This window comes from Medicago truncatula, chromosome 1 (genome assembly GCF_003473485.1).
Source record: "Medicago truncatula cultivar Jemalong A17 chromosome 1, MtrunA17r5.0-ANR, whole genome shotgun sequence".
Taxonomy (NCBI): domain Eukaryota; kingdom Viridiplantae; phylum Streptophyta; class Magnoliopsida; order Fabales; family Fabaceae; genus Medicago; species Medicago truncatula.
The window spans coordinates 11,454,569-11,475,754 of NC_053042.1; the positions used below are offsets into that span (position 1 = coordinate 11,454,569).

At 31.7% G+C, this 21,186-nt stretch overlaps 2 protein-coding genes across 2 annotated transcripts; one reads left to right on the forward strand and one right to left on the reverse strand.

Moving 5' to 3' along the window:
* Positions 1-6,219: 6,219 nt before the first annotated feature.
* LOC25482543 (protein WHAT'S THIS FACTOR 1 homolog, chloroplastic) lies at positions 6,220-11,016 on the forward strand. Its single transcript, XM_013611122.3, has 3 exons — positions 6,220-6,501; positions 7,090-8,359; positions 8,775-11,016. The coding sequence occupies exon 2, from the start codon at positions 7,098-7,100 to the stop codon at positions 8,271-8,273; it is 1,176 nt and encodes a 391-aa protein (XP_013466576.1). The 5' UTR covers positions 6,220-6,501; positions 7,090-7,097; the 3' UTR covers positions 8,274-8,359; positions 8,775-11,016.
* Positions 11,017-19,558: 8,542 nt separating this feature from the next.
* LOC25482520 (probable calcium-binding protein CML25) lies at positions 19,559-20,373 on the reverse strand. Its single transcript, XM_013611096.2, has one exon. The coding sequence runs from the start codon at positions 20,286-20,288 to the stop codon at positions 19,692-19,694; it is 597 nt and encodes a 198-aa protein (XP_013466550.1). The 5' UTR covers positions 20,289-20,373; the 3' UTR covers positions 19,559-19,691.
* Between the last annotated feature and the right edge of the window lie 813 nt (positions 20,374-21,186).

Below are 21,186 nucleotides of genomic sequence, written 5' to 3' on the forward strand. Positions count from 1 at the left end.
TAATATAATGGTTTCTTATTTCTGACGCAAGGGTTCTCCTTTATATATTTGCTTTTGAATACGATGAATGAATGTCGGCTTATATTTATTTATTTTTTGACAAAAAAGTTTAAATAACTTGGGCTTTTGGTTCACCATGGTACATTGACGATGGGAGTTGAATTTACGACGGATGAATTAACTCCTTATCAATCGAGTTATTGTATGTTACTAAAAAAAAAAAATTGAGTCATTGTACGAATGATCAATAAAAATACAAAAGATAGAAAAAAAATCAGAAAAAACTAGAGGTGGATATATGTGTTTAGCCGACGAGTTAGCCTTTGTAAAACTTAAGTTTATAGTTTGTTGTAAGTTTATTACTTAGGCATAAGTCTAAAATTTTAAAAGTTTATATGACAAGTTATTTGTTTTTGAGTTTAATTATGGTGGTTGACGGTCCAAAACAGTTTTGCAGACACAATCAATCAAAATATTTTGAATTGTCATATCAATTAATGATTTTAATTTATGTGGGTTAAATGTGGCAATTTAGAATGTTTTGATTGGTTATGTGTGCAAAACTGTTTTGAACTGTCAACCCACCGAAATTAAACTCTTTGTTTTTTTATTACTAAAAACATATTAACTTGTTACGATAGATAAAAGCTTATTTTATATGAATGTGTTTAAACAAGTAATCATATTTATGTTTAAAGAGACTACAACAACAACCAAGTTTTAAATCAAGTTTTATCTGAGTAAATGAGATCGACTTTATGGATCAAATTACATCATAATGTTTCATCATAAACCATATTTAAATCCAACTTATTAACCTCTAAATCTTTTCAAATAGTTTCTCTTATACTTTTTCTAGGTCGGCATATATCTCTTTTGATCATACTCTTCTCCATTTGATATACTCTTCTCCATCCAATATAACTTCCTCATCTCCGCTATGCTAACTTGATTCTTGTGTTGGTTCCTAGCCGCACAACACTCTGTACCATACAACATCGTCAATCTGATTGTTGTCTGATATAATTTTCCTTTCAACTTAATCAGTACATTTTTATCACATAAAACACCTACGGCCATTCTCCATTTAAACCATCCAACTTAAAAGCGGTAATTTACATCTGCTTCTATTTCTCTGTCATTTTATGGACCAAATATATTTAAATCGTGTAACTTGGACCAAATAGAAAAAATTGTCCACACCTTTTTGTTTTTAATTAAAAAATAAATAATGTTTTATAAGTATTTCAAAGACTTACTAATTTTGCATAAAAAAAAATATGCGTGGAAATTTTGTTATATCCGTGGATATTTCCGTAATATTTATTTTGAAGTCATTTTTTCTTTAAAAAATAAATTGATTCTATAGTTATCAGTGAAAATTTGTTAGACTTTTTTTCTTTAGACAAAAAGTTGTTAGATTTGTGATGATCATTATACATAATTTTTTTAACAAATTAATTAATTTCATAGTTATCCATGAAAATTTGTTACAGTTGTGATGACCATTATCCATAATTAATTTAAAAATAAAAAATTAAATTAAATTTTGCAAAATGATCATTATGCACGTAAAATTAAGGAGATCATGAATTTTAAAGAGGAAGATCATGAATTTTAGTGTACTTCAACTTTCATACATCGTTAGTAGAATATATCGTTATTAGAATGGAAGTGCAAATTTGTTAAAAAAAGTTGTATAGAAAAAATTAGCCACACCTTTTTGTTTTTAATTAAAAAATAAATAATGTTTTAAAAGTATTCCAAAGATATATTAATTTTGGCATAAAAAAAATATGCGTGGAAATTTTGGTTTTGTCCGTTAGGGTTGATGACTCAGTCAGGTTTTATGTCCCCTCAGTTTTTCCTGTAATTTTTTTCCTTTTTTTAAATAATATATATGAGCAATTGGCAACAGACTAAAATAGGGTACCAATTTAGTTTGACACTATTCTTTTTTATGTCATTTTGCTCTTGGCTTATAAAAAAAATAAAATACTTATTCTTAAGTCATTTTTTCCATTAAAAAAGTCATTTTTTTAAAAAACAAATAAATTGATTGATTCTATAGTTATCCGTGAAAATTTGTTAGAATTTTTTGTTTAGACAAAAATTTGTTAGATTTATGATGATCATTATCCGTAATATTTTTTAACAAATTAATTAATTTCTTAGTATCCATGGAAATTTTTTACAATTGTGATGACCATTGTCCATAATTAATTTTAAAAAATAAATAATTTTTTGCAAAATGATCATTATGCACATAAAATTAAGGAGATCATGAATTTTAAATAGGACGGTCATGAAATTTTGGTGTTATTCAACTTTCATATATTGTAACTTGTTAGGCTGTGTTTGGTAACACAAAAAAGCTAGTTTATAGTTTGTTGGACTAGCTTATAAGCTCGTGGGATGAAAAATTGATGTGTTTAGTAACAAGCTTTTCTCAGGAGCTTATAGCTTTTTTTAAGAAGCTATTTCAAGTAGCTTTTTAGCTTATAGCTAATTGCTTTTTACATTTTCTTCCAGTAACCTTATTATTTTATTTTTATTACTATTTTATACTTATGTAAACAAAGCAACCGTCCCACTCTTCACCACTCACTCACCTTTTGTTTTCCTCTTCTCTGATACTATTTCATTGCTTCATCCAGTATCATTTCACTCACGTTTTGTTTTTCATCCACTCACTCCTTTTCTAATTTATGATAAAAATACATATTTCAACGCATTTTTTAAACTTTATTTTTTCTGTCTCAATAATCAGGGATGTCAACATTTTAAATTCTAAAGATGTTTTTGAGATAACTAACATCGTAGTGATGAATAATTGAATATGTGTATCCCTTTCGTTGCTTATCATTGACATTTTGAAAGATAAAAAATTCTCCATAGCTCCAAAATCTCATAAACCGTAGGGAACCGCCTTGTGATATGGACATGAAAAATAAAAGCTCTAAAATGATAAATTAGTCACTCAAATTACGTATATGATCAAATTAATTGTTTTTCAAATTTAGCATTATAGTATGTTCATTTTGATTGTATGAAGAAGGGATCAAAGACAATACGTGACTTTCATATAGGTTTTGATAAATATTTATTTTCAAAGGTTATATTTTTTTTTTGACATAATTTTGATTTTATATAAATTAAATTGTCATGTACTGTCTCCGTGAACTTAGCTCAGTTGGTAGGGACATTGCATAATTTATGCAGGGGCCGGAGTTCGAACCCCGGACACCCCACTTCTCCACATTTAATTGTGTGAGCTCTAGTCACTAGACTACTAGACCCAAAAAAAAAAAAAATTGACATGTACTTTTAGGTCATTTTATATTTATAACAGCTAAATTTACCAAACATTTTAATTTTAAATTATTATAGTTTTAAATTAGTTCTTTTTAGATTTTCCAAACCCTAATATGTAGTTCGATTGAGAGGTAAATAAAATCTAATAAAAACTATATCATGCCTAAGAATTAAAGACACAATTGACAAATAAACGACTAGCATATGTGATAGAATCCTTGTGTAACACACACAATGTACCAGTAGGATCAATAGCAACCCTAACACAAAAAGATTGGGTGGAAACCATATACTATAGCATAATCTAGAGAAGACAATAACATTTTTTTTTGTTATGAAAAATCCCCACAAGTATGAAAATTAAAAGCTAATGGGGTTCACGACAAGTTGAAGACAACACATAACTGAACATTGGAACCCTGGTAAACAATACAGTCAAGCATGAAAGCACTAGGCAATAAGCTTAAGTTATTGAGTAATAAACTCAGTTATGTACTGTACCTCCTGCTTTTTCCTTTGCTCTTCTTCTTAGTCTGCTTCTTCTTCTTCTGACTCTTCTTCTTCCTCTGATTCAGACGATGAGCTGGAACCCGAACTAGAAGAATAATCTGATCACGTGGCAAACGATGATCCACTGCCACTATCAATAACCCGCTCATTCTTACATTGAAATGTCCAGTGCCCACCCTGGTAACACTTCTGACACTGCGAATAGTCGACCACATTGTAGGCTTCACATCCTTCCTTTCACCCAAATTAGCAGCTTTCTCAGTACTCATTAAATACATCAGCCTCTTCGCCTCCTGTTTTTCCTGCTTTCTGCTAGGCCCTTCTTCCTTCTGACCATACGCATTAACATTACGCGCGGCAGCAGTTGCTGCTCTTTCGGCTTGAGCACGACTAAGCCCTTTCGCAGCAGTTAATGCTGCAGCCTAAATCTCTTCCTTCTTACCACTCGACATATTCTATTTCAAATTTGAAAATATGGATGATGAATTTCTCGCCTGTTTCCGGCGACTACGACGAGCTTTGGCGGCATTGAGATCGAAGCTGTTGTTTGTGATAGGGCAAAGTTGCAGCGGTTTCGATTTTGTTGATTTGATGGAGCTGCTGAGCTTGGTTGTGTTAGGGTTTTAAATTCAGAAGACCATAACTTTGTAGAAGACAATAATTTTATTTATACAGTTTTAAACTTAGGGCTCGTTTGTTACCATTTAAAATAAAAGTGATTTTAACATAAAGACGGGTGCTAGTCACACCTCAAAAAAACAAGTTACACTCTAGAATGACTAATATATCCTTTAACTAAAATAAAAATTTCAAATCAACTAAATTTACATTAACGTAAATTAAACATAAGTAAACTTAATTTACATTAACCTAAATTGAATGTAAGTAAACTGAATTTACATTAACCTAGATTGAACATAAGTAAACTTAATTTACATTAACCTACATTGAACGTAAGTAAACTTAATTTACATTAACCTAGATTGAACGTAAGTAAACTTAATTTACATTAACATGAACGTAAGTAAACTGAATTTACACTAACCTCTTGTATACATACGTAAACTAAATTTACATTAACCTAAATTGAACATAAGTAAACTTAATTTACATTAACCTAGATTGAATGTAAGTAAACTTAATTTACACTAACCTCTCACTTAAAATCAAATTGACAGGCATATCTCATACCAAAACAAACAATAAACAAATAGAAACTCATCGAAAATGAAATTCACTAACCTTTATGAATATAGTACAGATCAATAACAAAGATGTTGATTCAGATATTGGTTGCACATCTATGGTGATTTGTGGATGAAAGATGGGTTTTTAAAAATTTACATGAAGAGGACAATTTTGGTATTATTGTAAAATTTTAAATAAATTTGGGTGTAACTTGTTTTTTTTTTTTGTGTGACTAGCACCAGTCTAACATAAAATAATGTAGAGATTTTCTATTGCGATAAAAATCATTTTTTTCAAACAAATAATTTACTTTTTATTTCTAAATTATTTTATATCAAAATCACTTTTATTTTAATACGTAACAAACATACCCTTGCTTTATTTCATGTTTCTCCAACGTATTAATTTACCTAATTAATAAATCGTTTGGTTCACAATAAATCATTATGTACTTAACATGAATAATTCCAATGATATATTTTTCAAAAATTAGAAAGCAAAACATCATGGAACAATCCAAGAACGTTTAGATCAAATGATAGAAGTTACTTCTAACTTAAGCCCATTTGTTTTAATTTTTCTAAAAAAAACTATTTATTTTTTTTAAAAAAATCACTTTTTATTTTTATTTTTAAGTGTTTGTTTAGGATTTTTAGAAAAATCGTTTTATAAAAAAAAATCTATCTTGACCCTAATATGAAAAGCTATTAGGATTAGCTTTTTTCAAATTCCATGTTTTTCAAAAATAAGGAGATAACACATATACAAATTAAAATTCATTTAAAAAGGGGTTAATAGTGTTTTATCCCCTATAATATAGGTCATTTCGGATTTACCCCTTGTAAAAAATTTGTTTTGGTTTTCGCCCTTGTAAAATTTTATTTTTCCAGAATAATCCTTAATAGGCCATTTTCAGAATTTTTTCAAGAAATTTTGATTTTTGAATAGTCTATTAGAAGGTATTCTCTGCAAAAAATTATTTTACAAGAACGAAAATCAAAACTAAAATTTTAGCGGAGCAAATTCGAAAATGACATATATTACAGAGGGTAAAACAATCTTAACCTTTAAAAAAATAGATTTTTATGATAGTAAACGAACAAAAATAACTTCAGATTTTTTTTAAAATTCTCTAGAAAAATCTTCAATTTTTTTTTTTAAGTTGAAACAAATACACCATTAATCAATGTCGCCTGGTGAGTTTAGTTCAATTCGTGTTCGTTGAGACAATGCATGCAATAGGTAAACAAACTCTGACAAAAAAAAAAAATCAATGTCTGGATTAAAATTTAGCATTCAACATTAAATAAATCGTTTCAGGCAGCCATCTCCTCCGCCTGCAAACCTCTGCTTCTTCTGCCGCCGCCCTGGTAATACTCCATCATTGATCTCTACTACTCATCTGAACCACATTCATCTTCCAAAAACGCTTCCGTTCTACTGTCATTGTCGCTGCAGATATTGTGAACAAAATAAGCCCCAGACCAGGTTGGTTCGATCACCTTTTTCCCTTGACAGGGTTTTGATTCATCCTTAATCCTTTCAATTTTCTCTTGTTCTATGTCTCTTTGTTTCAGCTGCTAAAATTTTTATTCCAAGTTCTTTTGATTTATGGTTTTATGTGTTGTGTTGTTTTGCTACAAACAATAATGCTCTGTTTGGTAGAAAAAAATAGCCAATAGTTGATAAGCTAGCTTATAGGAGCGGATAATTGATAATTATAACTGATAAACTAGCCAATTGAATTTGCAGTGTTTGGTAAAATTTGCAGTTGAACTAGTTTATTAATACGAAATGACATAAAAATGATATTTTTAAGTAATATTTAGTTCTTTTCAATAAGATTAAATAATGATAAGCTACAAGCTATAAGCTACTTGAATTAGCTTATAAAAAAAACTATAAGCTATAAGCTCGTGAGAAAGTGTACCAAACAGGTCGTTTTAGTTAAATGAGCTTATAAGACATAAGCTATAAGCTCAAAAATAAGTCTTACCAATTAGACCCTAAAGCTTATTTGTTCTTTTCTTAGAAAAAAATGTTGTTTAAGGTTTTTATCCATTTCTTTTGTTCCAGCTAAAGACATGTTCTCCAAGACCAAAATCAACACTTTTTTCTGCTACTACCTCAACAACAATTTCAACCTTTACAATCACACAAGATCTATATCCAGTCTCAAAGTTGTATGGCGCAAGGATCCATCACTAGACCAAGCCATAGAGCAAGATAAACGCTTCAAACAATGTTTCCGCGTCGTCAAAGAAGTTCTCAACGAACCAGGTCAAGTTATTCCTTTACGCTACCTCGAAAAACGCCGTCAAAGGATGCGACTCAAGGTTAAAATCGACACCTTTTTGAATCAAAACCCTTTTTTATTCGATGTCTACTATGATCGCATCAAGCCCAAAACCAAGCCCGTTAAATTTCTTCGTGTCAGCGATCATCTTCTTCAGTTTCTGGAGGAAGAGAAACGAATTTATAAGGAGAATGAACCGTTAATTGTTTCCAAGTTGTGTAAATTGTTGATGATGTCAAAGGATAAGGTTGTTAGTGCTGATAAATTGCTTCATGTGAAGAGGGAATTTGGTTTCCCTAATGATTTTTTGGTTGATTTGGTTCCTAGGTATCCGGAATATTTTAGGTTAACTGGTTTACCCGGCGAGGGAAAATCTTTTCTTGAGTTGGTTAATTGGAATCCTGAGTTTGCGAAATCTGTTGTTGAGAAAAGGGCTGAAGAAGAAAGTAGTGCTACTGGGATTAGGGTTAGGCCTAGTTTCAATGTAAAGCTTCCTCCAGGATTTGTGTTGAAGAAGGAGATGCGGGAGTGGATTAGGGATTGGATGGAGCTTGATTATGTATCTCCTTATGAGGACGTTTCTCATTTTGAGCAATCCTCAAGAGAAATGGAGAAGAGGTCTGTTGGGGTGTTTCATGAATTGCTTTCTCTTTCTTTGTATAAGAGGATTCCTGTGCCGATTCTTGGAAAGTTTTGTGATGAGTATAGGTTTTCGAATGCTTTTTCAAGCGCTTTTACAAGGCATTCTGGTATATTCTATCTCTCGTTGAAAGGTGGGATTGAAACTGCAATGCTGAGAGAAGCATATGAAGGGGATAAGTTGATTCACATTGATCCACTGCTTCAGATAAAAGATAGATTTGCTGAGTTGCTGAACGAGGGTTGGCGGCTAAGAGCGGAGCAGTTGAAATTGAAACAAGAGAAAATTAAGCAAGATATGGAACTTGTGGCCACAAGTTACTGAATAATAATGTACAATCGGCGTGTGTATATATATCAAGAGCTTTCAAGTTGGAAATTTCTCTAGACAAAAAAGCTTGATCATTGCTGGTGAGTACATTTCTCCTTACTTTTTATGATTGTTAATCTTCGGATGCATGAGTTATTTTAGGGAAAATTGAATGGTTGCTTCTTAGTACCCTGTTACTAAATAAAATGCTTAAGTATTATGTTATTGGCTTGTTTTTATTATTTCTAGATATCAAAGTTTTTTTGTCCATATTTATGTTGTTGAGAAAAATTTCATATGTGTACTCTAGGTAGAGGAATATTGCTGTTTAAAACTTAAATGATACTCCCTTTTACTAGCAGGGGTATTAATGGTCAACCTACTTTTGAAATTACCGGAGTCTAAATATTGCATGCATTACATTCCTTGAAATATTATAATTTCCATTTTAAGACTATTACTTAAAATTGTTGGAAGCTGAATGCTAATTTAATTTCAACTAACTCCATCTTGTAGGAATGCACTTCTATCATAAACTTGCCCTTGGCGATGAACTGAACTGTCTAACTATGCACTTTACCAACATATGAAATAAATGCGTGAAAAATTACAGAAGTTAGGCTAACAAGGAGGTTGTGAGTGGACTTAAAATTTGTGTTTGTCTAACTCATTGTGTTTTGGAATTTTGGAATTTAATGGTGCTCCAAAATTCAAATAATCCTTTTGGTATCAGACCAGTCCTGCATTGAAGTTCAAATATGAAAAACACTGAATTTCTGTTGAAGACATGTGATGTTGGATTTCCTCTTATAATTCAAAGTGAAAGAAACGCACACTTACCTGCAAACTATGGATGAAATGAGCTGCATTGTCGGATGATGACGGAGTTCTGCATCCAAATCATCCTAGAGCAGTAATGAAGTATTTACTTCTAAAAACATTGGGAACAGGCTGAGAAAAGGTGTAAATACCTTAAATTTGCCATGGCAGCATGAATGTTAATTTTAGAAAGCTGGTGTACCCATGGCTTCTTAGTTCTTACTTCCATTTGTAGATTCTAAAACATTTACAATTTTTTATTTTCGATATAATGTGACGGTATGTATTATCAATTTTTTTTTTTTTGATAGAGTATTATCAATTTTGATTTACAACGGAATAAAATTTGAAATATTTTTTGTGTGTCCATGCCTCAATCTTTGTTGAAGTTATTGGAATGTTGAAGTACTATAGACATTGTGAAAGCCATGTAAAATATCATCAAAACTCTGTTTATGTGGTTACTGTTGAGTGGGTGGGTAAAGCACGATTTTTTTTTTTTAAAAACCAAACTAGGGACTGGGGAATTATTATTAATTAAAGTAGCACCAATGGTCAGTTTTACGATCGTCTATGAGGGGATTTAGACTTTGTTCTTGAGGTTATTAAGTCAAATTTTTACCATTGAGCTGACATCTCACAGATAAGACGTGAGCAGCAAAAACAAAGACCTATTTTTTGAAGGATCTAAAGTTTATTTGTTTTCATTAGATATTTGTGTCTCTCACCCTATGTCGTCTAATATATGGGACTTTTGCTGGAAAAGTCCTTAAGTTGTTTTCCACTCATGTAAAATATAGGTTTCATTAATTTGCACTAATCTGATACACACATTTCCACACTTCTCAACATTGTTAAAAATGTTGTTCAAAATATTGTTCAGGAACAATGTTGGTGGCTTGAACCCCAATTTAGTATAGTTTGTTCTTACCTACAAAGTCATCACACAAAATGGATGAGAAATGCAAGCAAGCAATGCCTGACCTCATTCTCATGGTAGTTACATTTTATATATTAGCAATTCACCTGATCAACAACCTACTGGAAACAAGTTAATGAATTTGTAAGTATTTAAGCAATTCTACTTCTAAGGAGCTAGTGTGATCATTTTTACTTTCATGTTCAAATATATTGGCATAAGAGGAAGAAACTAGAAAGAGACACAATATGAAGAGAGTCAATGTTTTTAAATCACTAACTCTGGTTCTTACATTTCTTGCATTTGCGCCGAAAATGGAGAGCGAGATCATACCACCAGTTATTCACCTGCCACCACCAGCCCTTCGTCCACTTTGTGCACCCCAACTAGCACTAGTAAGCTATGCTTGTGGAATGTTACCTTACACTCCAGGATCACCATCTTCTCCGATCCTACCTCCACTCTCTCCTTCATCCTCCAATGACGGTGGGGGACACCAGAGTCATCACAACCACCACCACAGGCACGGCCATAGACATCGACATCACGATACCACGCAAGAAGATAACTGTTGCCGGTGGGCTAGAGCATTGGACAGCCGATGTGTGTGTGAGATTTTAGTCAGGTTGCCTCCTTTTCTCATAAGACCTCTGCATACTTACTCAGTCGTCTTTGGAGAATCTTGTACGGTCACTTACTCATGTGGTGGACCAATATGATGGACAAAATTACGAATGGTGATGCCCCAAAAAAGTGTAGTGGTGGAAAGAATCTGATTTGTTTCTGGTATTGTAAGTTGAAGTTGTGGTTATCTTTTCTGATTCATAGCCTTGTTATTTAGCTAGCTGTTGTTGATTGTTTGACTTAATTTACAATTCTTGTGTGGTCATAAGTTGGAGAAAAACGAAGTGAGCTGTAGCACTCACATAAAATATAGTTGTAGGTTTTGTAGCTTGATGGAAGTATACTTATCTATATAAAAATATATTTTACTTATTGAAATTCATATTTAATATATTATGTGCATCTCAGTAACTTTGTCATAATCACGATGAGCCACCATGATTTTGTAAAAGTTACAAAGTCATTTTGATTCAGACAGACAAATCCATCTTAATGCCAAATATGCACTGTCATTTTAGGCTTTTATAATAAACTTTACATATCAATGTGATATAAAGCTATTGGTAAATGGTGAAATAGGCCAACTTTACCATTGAACTAACAAAAGGATCAAAAACTTTCAGCTTAGTACATCATCGTTACTCTTACCATATTGTGGAAATCTCTTTCTATGCCAGGAAACAGATAATCTTTTTGCACTAACATCATCAAATGCAGTTCACAAAAAGGATTTGTTTGTTCTTCTTCTCTTTTTGTAGGGATTAGGGAGGTTGGGGCATTTGCTTCACATTTTTCCTGTGAACAATAACAACACAAACAGTATGACCCTCGTAATAGTGAAAAGGAAAGAATAAAAAAAGGAGTAAATAGTCAATTACCCCTCTGAAATTGTAACTTTCGTCAAAAATCCCCCTGAATTTTGCAAAATGTCAAAAACCCCCCTGAAATTGTCAAGCGTCTGTCAATTACCCCCCTCCGTTAATTTCCTTCATCCAACATGCTGATGTGGCCGTTAACTGCCACGTGGCACTGACACATGGTCAAAAAAGTCATGCCACGTCATAGGGGGTAATTGACTATATTTATTTATTTTTGAAAAAAATCTGATTTTTTTTTTTTGAAAAAAATCTGATTTTTTTTTTAAATGTGATTTTTTTTTTCTTTTCATAATTAACATTTGTGCCACCCACTGAACATGCAAATACCCCCCTGAAATTAAACATTTATGAGCAAATACCACCCTCAAATTTAAAATTTATGTAGCAAATATCCCCTCAAATTTATAATTTATATGCAAACATCCTTTCCAAATGTAAAACTTATATGCAAATTACACCTTGAATCATAAAACTTTAATGGTTAAGTAAAACTTATTCTTAATCTATAATTTACTATATCTCTAATAACAATAAAAAAGAAAAAAAAATCACATCTTTAAAATAACATGGAAACAGAGATGCATATGCATCAAAATGTTGTGTTTTGAGAGCAAATAATTGCAGATCCTACAGGAAAAAAAAATTAACAAGGATTTGACCAAGACATATATATAATATATGAAGGTAAATTTGGTAGTTATGGCAAAGTGTAATTACAGCGGGAAGTTAAATTTTCTCCAGCAACAAAAGTGTAATGGCAATAATTTGTCATCATTTCGAGCAACACCATTAGACCTTAACAGATAGAGAACTAGTGGTGTGTTCCGTGGGAACCCCTGAAGAAGCATAGCTAGAAATATTCCCAAGCTCTTGGCCAAAAAACAATTCTACGTGAGCCTACACACAACCATCCATTCATGCACCAATAACCTCTCCCCCTTTGTTTTATTTTAAAGATGTGATTTTTTTTCTTTTTTATTGTTATTAGAGATATAGTAAATTATAGATTAAGAATAAGTTTTACTTAACCATTAAAGTTTTATGATTCAAGGTGTAATTTGCATATAAGTTTTACATTTGAAGAGGATGTTTGCATATAAGTTATAAATTTGAGGGGATATTTGCTACATAAATTTTAAATTTGAGGGTGGTATTTGCACATAAATGTTTAATTTCAGGGGGTATTTGCATGTACAGTGGGTGGCATAAATGTTAATTATGAAAAAAAAAAATCAGATTTAAAAAAAAAAAAAAATCAGATTTTTTCCAAAAAAAAAAAAATATAGTCAATTACCCCCCTATGACGTGGCATGACTTTTTTGACCATGTGTCAGTGCCACGTGGCAGTTAACGGAGGAAATTAACGGAGGGGGGTAATTGACAGACGCTTGACAATTTCAGGGGGGTTTTTGACATTTTGCAAAATTCAGGGGGGTTTTTGACGAAAGTTACAATTTCAGGGGGGTAATTGACTATTTACTCATAAAAAAAGTGTACATATCTCCTTTCCTATGCGTAACATATCTCTTTTTAATGAAAATATATTTGTAAAAACTTTCAAAAGCTTACAACAACTAATGATCATCTGATCTTATGTTCAAATAAGTTTGTTGTCGTTAAAACATCAATTTAAGAAAGATTTTGTGATTATCCTCAACAATTGACATTCTTGGTATTTATTTCTCTTATTGTTTCTAGATATGTACTCCCTTTGTCCCAAATTATAAGTAAATTTGACTTTTTGGGCATGGACCACATACATCATTAATTGAATGAACCAAAAAAGTCAAATTTGCTTATAATTAAGGACGGAGGGAGTATGATTCAAAGTTTAAGGTTTGCCTCCACTATGTTGGTGCCATCTTAACATATGTATCAGTCCCCATGATTGATTTTAGACTTTTGTGATATCCTTGTCATTTAATCTGCTTTACAATAGACTATTTGGCTCGAAATAGTTGTTGCTGCTTGATGATGTTAGTTGAAGGGAGTTGAAGATGCGTGTATCGTTTTCCATCTTTACGGTAGGTTCATTACCTATTCTTTAGACCTCAGGTTGGTGCTCGCAAATGTTCATACATCATATTTTTTACAGCCTGGTTTTGCGTTCGTATCCTGGTTTGTTATGTTGTGCTTGTGATTGATGCTTGTCCGTTAGAATATACTATGGAAGAATTCACTTGTGTTGATTTACATATTTGTATTACGAGCTAGGGTTGACCTACACTTTTGAGTGTTTATTGGATCGGGTTTTATGTCCCGCAATTTTTGTACCTTTATTTTTTATTAATCTACTTTCTTTTTTGCTAAAAGAAAATTAAGATCAAGCCTCGACAAAAATTTAATGAATTAACTCTATTATTGGTTAAAATAAAATATTAAATGAATTAAGATCAACCCTCGATAAAAAATTAATGAATTTCATTATAATAGATACATGTCCAACGTCCCCGTGAGCTTAGCTTAGTTGGTAGGGACAAATGCATAATATATGTAGAGGCCGGAGTTCGAACCCTGGACACCTCACTTCTCCACATTAAATATGTGTGAGCTTCAGCCACTAGATTACCTGACAAAAAAAAAATACATGTCCAACAATAAATATGAATAACCCCTTAAGTCAGGATCCAAACTTTGGTGTGTCATCTGTCTTAGATCCAACACCCATTTGTCTTTTAAAAAAATTTAATTAACAATTTGGTTCTTAAAATATATATATATAAAGAAAATAACACCTTTCAATTTTTTTGGACTGGCCTTTTCTTCTTCCAAAAATACTCTCAATTATCAATACAAATAACAAATAGACAAAAATAAATTTAAATATTTAAAAAATGTAACAAACACGATTTTATATATATATATATATATATATATATATATATATATATATATATATATATATATATATATATATATATATATATATTTGATTTTTTTCTTTTATCATTTAAAAAGTGTAACAAACTAGATGAGTATATTTATACTTACTTTTTCATTATCCCAATTATACTCTTAAACAACTTTTTCTATAATAAAGATTGTTGTTGGTGTCATTAAAAAAAGAATTTAGATTATTTTTTTGTCATATTGTTGGTGTCATTGAAATTGATGATAATCATGGTTAGTTTGGTTTGTTATAACTTGAGCAACAAACATTTATATATTTAGTTTTAATCAAAATCAAAATTTCATAAAAAAAACACCGTTCATAATTTTTAAACGTTACTGCAATAAAAAGAGCGGAAAGACGAGGCACGTGAGTCTTGTCTTTTCGCTAGTATATATAATAATTTTACTAAAATTTAACATTAACTTTAAAAAGGTGTCACTTTTATAATTTTCTTTGGGCTCAATATGGGTTGGGCCGGACCTGACAATGAATTACTCCAAAATTTAACCTAATATGAAAATCTCCTCGTCTGAACTCCTTATAAATTTGCTCTTAGGTTCACTTGTGCAATATGAGCAGCGGCGTTTGTATTCGTTCTCTCTTTGTCTCATTCATATATATGTTTACACATATTACTCATATGATTTAATTAGTTTTAATATGTAAGGGAGTGACATCATTTGTGATTTCATTTTAGTCATATATAATTTTATCTAAGGATATTATTTATCTATTATTATTTTTGCTTATTTTTTATTGTCTAATCTTGTGTTGTTTCTTCTCTATTAGATCTATAACGAGGCGGAAAAACTTGATTCATGGAATATCATTTCACGATGGATCGAGTGGAAATCATTAACGTGGTTTTGCACTCCTATAACATACCGATTAAGATTTGTTATATCATCCGCTTTTGTGATGTATTAAACAAATCTTTGACGAGTGTGATTTCTTTGATTAAAAATGAGAAAAATGGTACGTATGAAAAAAATATATATGATTTTATCTTAAATTTTAATAATTATGAAATTAATAAATAATATTTTGAATCTATTATATTTTGTTTTGTGTTGATTGATTTTATTTCCAGGAGTGTCGTAATGGCATGATTTAGTCAATGATTGATAATGTTTTATATATTTATTTATTTGATAGTTTTATAATATATTTTCATCTATTATTCTATTTATTGTAATCATAGATTTCTTATGTAGTGTGTGTACTTGCTATATTTTTGTTGAATTCCTGAATGGTATATGATGTGTTATAAGTATACTAACTTTTGACAATTCTAAACTAAAGAGGCAATTATTAAAAAAAAAATCATTTTATATGAATTTCGAAGATAAATTATTTATTATTATTAACATTTAGAGGTTGAAGCAAATTAGCATTTGAAGTCTTTGAAAATAACATGAGGAATTTTTTTATTTTTTTTTTATCAATGTCATTTTTGAGTTTGTTTTTGATGCAATCCTAATTTTTTATTTTTTACAACATTTTTGGTATATGCAACCACTTGGTACAGGTAATAGAGCAAATAGATGTAGAGATATAAATGCTATAAAATATTAATGTTTTCAATGTGCTCCCTTGTTTTTCTACTCACTTTTTTTTTTTTGTAATACGGTGTAGATGGAAACACAGAAGAACATTATTGGCAGGAGTTGTTGGAAATTGTTTGTCCTTTGGATTTTACAATTTCGCATAAGACATTGACGCCGACGCCAACGCCTAAGGTTATTCGGAGTAATAAGAAATTTATCTGAGAAGAATGGCGCTTGTTCAGAAAATCTCAAAATCAAAACAAAGAATATAAAAAGAAACTAGATCGACTATTTTAGTACTTGTAACAATAGGATTATTGTCTTTTTTGTGTTAATAAGGGAATTGATTATTAAAGATGTATAACATCAACAATATTTGATCACTTTTCCTGCAAACATATAGTCCGGAAAAGTGACATAGAGGTTGAATTTTTTCACGTTTTTTTGCAGGCATGTTAAAGACATAAAACAATATATACTACAAAAAATTAGAATTTTCCGAAAAATGATGGATTAAATATGAATTTACCACAAGTTAATGTATTTCCCCCTTTGATATTTTGCTTTTGAAAATGTATTTTAATATATAGAAAAATAAATTACCACTGGCTTGGAAGTATGATAGCAATGACAAGCACCAAACACTATGAATGAAACAACATGTTCAAGGATAATCCCACAATTTCCTCGTATTTCCTGATAACAATGGTTGTCCCCTTCTTCTAAACTCATCTTCCATCTTATTCATATAATGTTCAACAACTTCGCAAAACCTTTATATCAAAAGTAGTGTTGATGCGTTCTCCATCTCCTTCAAATCAACACTTAAATTGGTTGTACTTTATAGTTTATATGGTGTCAAAATATCATTAATTGTTCTTTTAATTAAAGTGTAACGGTTTGGTTTTGCTTGGTTTTAGACAAAAACAAAATTACAAAAAAATCAAACAAAACTAGACTGAATTGAATCACATCGAGTTGTTAAGCCTATTACTTTGAAAAACTATCACAATACAAGTAACAGATATGTGCTATCATATATATCACCAAATAGATGTGGTTAATCAAATTGTCAAAATATTGTGTTTGATCCAAAGGAAAATTTGCAGAAAGTAAACTATAAGTCTTTGCCTTAGCCGCCTCGCGGAATTACATGAGTTGCATTTGAAGAACTTCATTTCTTGACACACCTCGCGCCTGAGACCATTTCATAGGGCATTTTACACGAGTTGGAATTGCTGAAATACGCTACCTTACATGCCTCATATATGCATCCTATCTGTTGGGCGTTTGTTCGTTGAACACTTCTGTCCGCTATCAAACATCTGAAGCGTAAAATAGACAGCACAAAGCTCAAGACGGATCCTCGCGACATTTCATATCCCTTTATAATAGAAATTTCATCATATTGCAAGGGTTCTGAATATGATTGAGTGCGTTTTGGAAGTTAAAATTGATATAATACAAGTAGAAAATATGGATAGTCACCTAAGGAATTAGTGTTCATTCATGTTTTTTATATCATTAGTTGACCTAAGGAATCAGGGTTTTGTGTTAGATAAACGGAACTAGCCAATCAATTAATCTTAGTCTATTTGATTAATTTATCGTGATCATGGGATAGGCCATTGTTGTAACTAGGATCTAAGTTTACCAAGTAGTAGCAAACAAAGATGTGATTTGAAGTTCTATTCCCTTTTCTTTAAAAACTGTTGAGGATGACTCTCAATTTGGTGTTTTGGAAAATTTGGAATCGTGACACGATTTGTGAAGCGTGTCACGATTTTGCAATGTCGAGAGCTGTTTTGCAGGGTGTCTAATCGTGACACGATTTTGGAGAAACGTGACACGATTTTCGGCTTGTTGGGCAAGTTTTCAGGATAAGGTTGGTCGTACATTGGATCGTACGCACCAAACGTGTCACGATTTTGTCGGATCTAAACACTATATAAGTACTCCATGACCCATTTGTTGGGTAAGCTTAGTGAATCTCATGGAAACCAAAGGATGGAACTTTTAGGGTTTTAGATACTAAGGGTTGAGGGTCTTTGGGTGAGGTTCAAAGTTTCAAGATGTGAATCTTGGAGAACCAAAAGAGGGGGCTCTTGGGAAAAGGTCTGGTGCCTTTTGGAGAAGATTCATGGGGTTGGAAAACACATGAGTGGAGAGTCATTTGTGAGCAACTTGGGTGAGTCTTGTGAAACCAAAAGAGAAGATCCTTAGTGAAATCAAAGGCTAAGGGTTGGTTCTCTTTTGGGGGTTAGATTCTAGAGTTGGGAAACAATTGTAAACACCTTGGGAGAGTGAAAATCATGAGTGTCTTGTTCATTGGTGAGATTGGGAAAATTGGTAGAAATTAGGGTTGTTCTTTGTGAGCTTGTTGAAGCTAATTTCTTGTAACCCATTTGTATCTCTTTCTAAGAACTCATTGATAGTGGATTGGAGAGATCAATCTCTCCTCCAGAGTAGGTCAAGTTGGACCGAACTGAGTGAACATTTCTTGATGTTGTTATCTTTTCTTTACTCTCTCTTTATCTTGTTTATTCCTTGCTTTGGATTGTGGTTTTGCTATGCACTTGGTTTATAGACTAGGTCTATATTGTTGTTATTGCTTGTGGTTATTTACATTTGATTATTAATTGTCATTGATACTTGCTCCACACATCATATAGTTTGTATTGGTGTAAAATTTGAGTCCCGAATTCACAACAAAAACCAACCCCCCACCTACAATTCAATTTATGACATAAGTATCATTGTAATGGTTGCGTTTTAGTTTGACAACAAATTTTAGTACAGTACTTGACATAAATCTTTCACCATTTAAGTAAAGAAAATAATGTGTGGACAATTTACTTTTTAAATCTTTATGTTGGTGTTGAAAAATATAAATTACTACTTTTACTATCTATTGGGGCATGAATATGTGTACATGAATAAGTGTAGAGTGTTCCCGATTGAGATTTGAGAGGGTGCAAGTGTGAGAATCGGCGCAAATGTGAGCGTCGGAATAAAAATCGTGACAGGATAAGTAAAATTTTCAAAATTCGAGGGGGTGTAAGTGCACACCCTAATATGTATGTGGATCCACCTCTATGCTTACGCGACAATATTGTCGCAGATGGAAATACTACGAGCTGGTGGGAGGAGATTAGACAGTGTTTGCGCGCGTGTGCGTGAGAGATAGATAGAGAAACTAATTTGTTCAAATACTTATCTCCAAAAGAACTCAAAATCGAATCATATGTCTAAATCAATTCTTACAGAAAATGTAATAGTGAGTTTTGAATGTTCATCAATCATCAAGCATGTATATTCCAAATCCATTCTTACAAAACTAAAGTATATACGAAGAGCATGATATTTCAATACACGTCTAGAAAATTCAATCAAAACGTCATATAATACAAATCACAAGTGAATAAAATGAACGATGCATTAAACCATCACATCACACAAATTAAGATATTCATCAAAGAAAGCTTAAAATGTACTCACATATGATGATGTTTTCAACCAACAATTCCTTCAAAAGGAAAGAAAAAGAAGAAACTAAACGATTCAAAAGTAAATGCAAGGATGAAAACCCATTTATAACAACAAGAAAACACAACCAAGGATGCAAAGCACTTTCCTAATTAAGTAGGTCTTAAAATGTTTGCGATAAAATTACAACCACAATAAACGTGTGACCAAATCAAACCGCAACAACCACCAGACCGCAACCATAATTTAAAACCAAACATCAAATCTTCATGTTTCGCTGTCAACTTGATTAGTTCCTTCCATCGATCCAAAGTTGGAGCCCATCATCATCTTCTTAAACTCTTCAAAATCGATCATTCCATCACCATCGCTATCAACCCCGCCTATCATCTTTTGACACTCGGCAAGGGAGCATTGATCTCCAAGACTCACCATAACATTGTGCAACTCCTCGGCCGAAATAGAACCATTTTTGTCAATGTCAAAAACGGAAAATGCATCTTTGAGATTCTCCAAAATCTCATTGGGATCAATGTCTTTGGTGTTCAACTCAATAAACTCCTCGAGGTTGATGTGACCATCACCGTCAGCATCAACCTCACGGATCATATTATCAAGTTCTTCTTCCGTTGCGGGTTGCCCTAGGCTTCCCATGATGGACCCTAATTCGGAAGAAGAGATTTTGCCATCACCGTTAACATCAAATTTCCGAAACACGTGTTCCAAATCCTCGGTGAATTGGACACGTGATTGGAGGGACGTGGTTCGAGAGAGAAAGGTTGTGTTTGTGGTTACCTCTGTTGGGGAAGACGATGTTGTATTTTGGAGTTTCTTCTTTCGATGGAAGAGGGATCGGAAACCCATGATTTTTGAATTGATCCCAAGAAGAAAATGAGAGAAACTCCTTGATCTCCTTGTTGATATTAAGGAATTGTGAATTTGGGGAAGACAATAAAATAATTAAGGGTGAATCAATCGTAATTAGATGTTTATTATTGGCAACATTAACTATGTAAAAGCTTTATGCGTTGTTGTGATGTGTGTTTTTAATTTTTTATTTTGTTTCTATTTTTGGTGAACAATTTACACGTGATTCTTGCATGGGAATCGGGTTTGTTGAGTTTGTTAATCTTTGATCTGGCCTTCTAGTTTTTTGTTTCTTTTTTTTCACTCTTAAAATTAATTTCCATTTATAATTTAGATGCATTCTTTTCGGTACATTGAATCCACCCTTTTTTTTTGTTATATGATAAAAAATAAAATAAAAACTTCACATAAAATAATTTGGGATATTTTTTTGATATGATGCACTATGATATGAATCAATCCTTCTTTCAGGAAGTATATCAATCTCTTACCTTATTTAGTTGTTTTGTTTTGGTAGAAAATCCCTTCCTTTTAATGGTATAGTTTTGTTTTTTTTTTTACATTTTCATATGGATAGTATAGTTTATTTTGATACGTATAGATGGAAATATTTCTTTTTGATATTGCCTATGAATCATTCATGTTTACGTATTTTCTTGAATTCCGTAAACAAATATTCATGCATCTTGAAATAATGCATAAAATATTGTTTTTATTCTACTACCTTCATCCCTAATTATAGGACTCTTTTGAAAAAATAACGGGAATTAAGATAGTGAATATTTTATATTAAATATGTTTGTAATTATTATTATTTTTTAAGGAAAAAATTCATTGCTTTTCATTAGCTATCAAGTCTCGAATACATGACGGTACATCATCATAAACGTGGAAG

What these genes read in the sequence shown, in the direction of transcription:
- LOC25482520 (XM_013611096.2), bottom strand. Translation starts at nt 20,288, where the DNA reads ATGGGTTTCCGATCCCTCTTCCATCGAAAGAAGAAACTCCAAAATACA.
- LOC25482543 (XM_013611122.3), top strand. Translation starts at nt 7,098, where the DNA reads ATGTTCTCCAAGACCAAAATCAACACTTTTTTCTGCTACTACCTCAAC.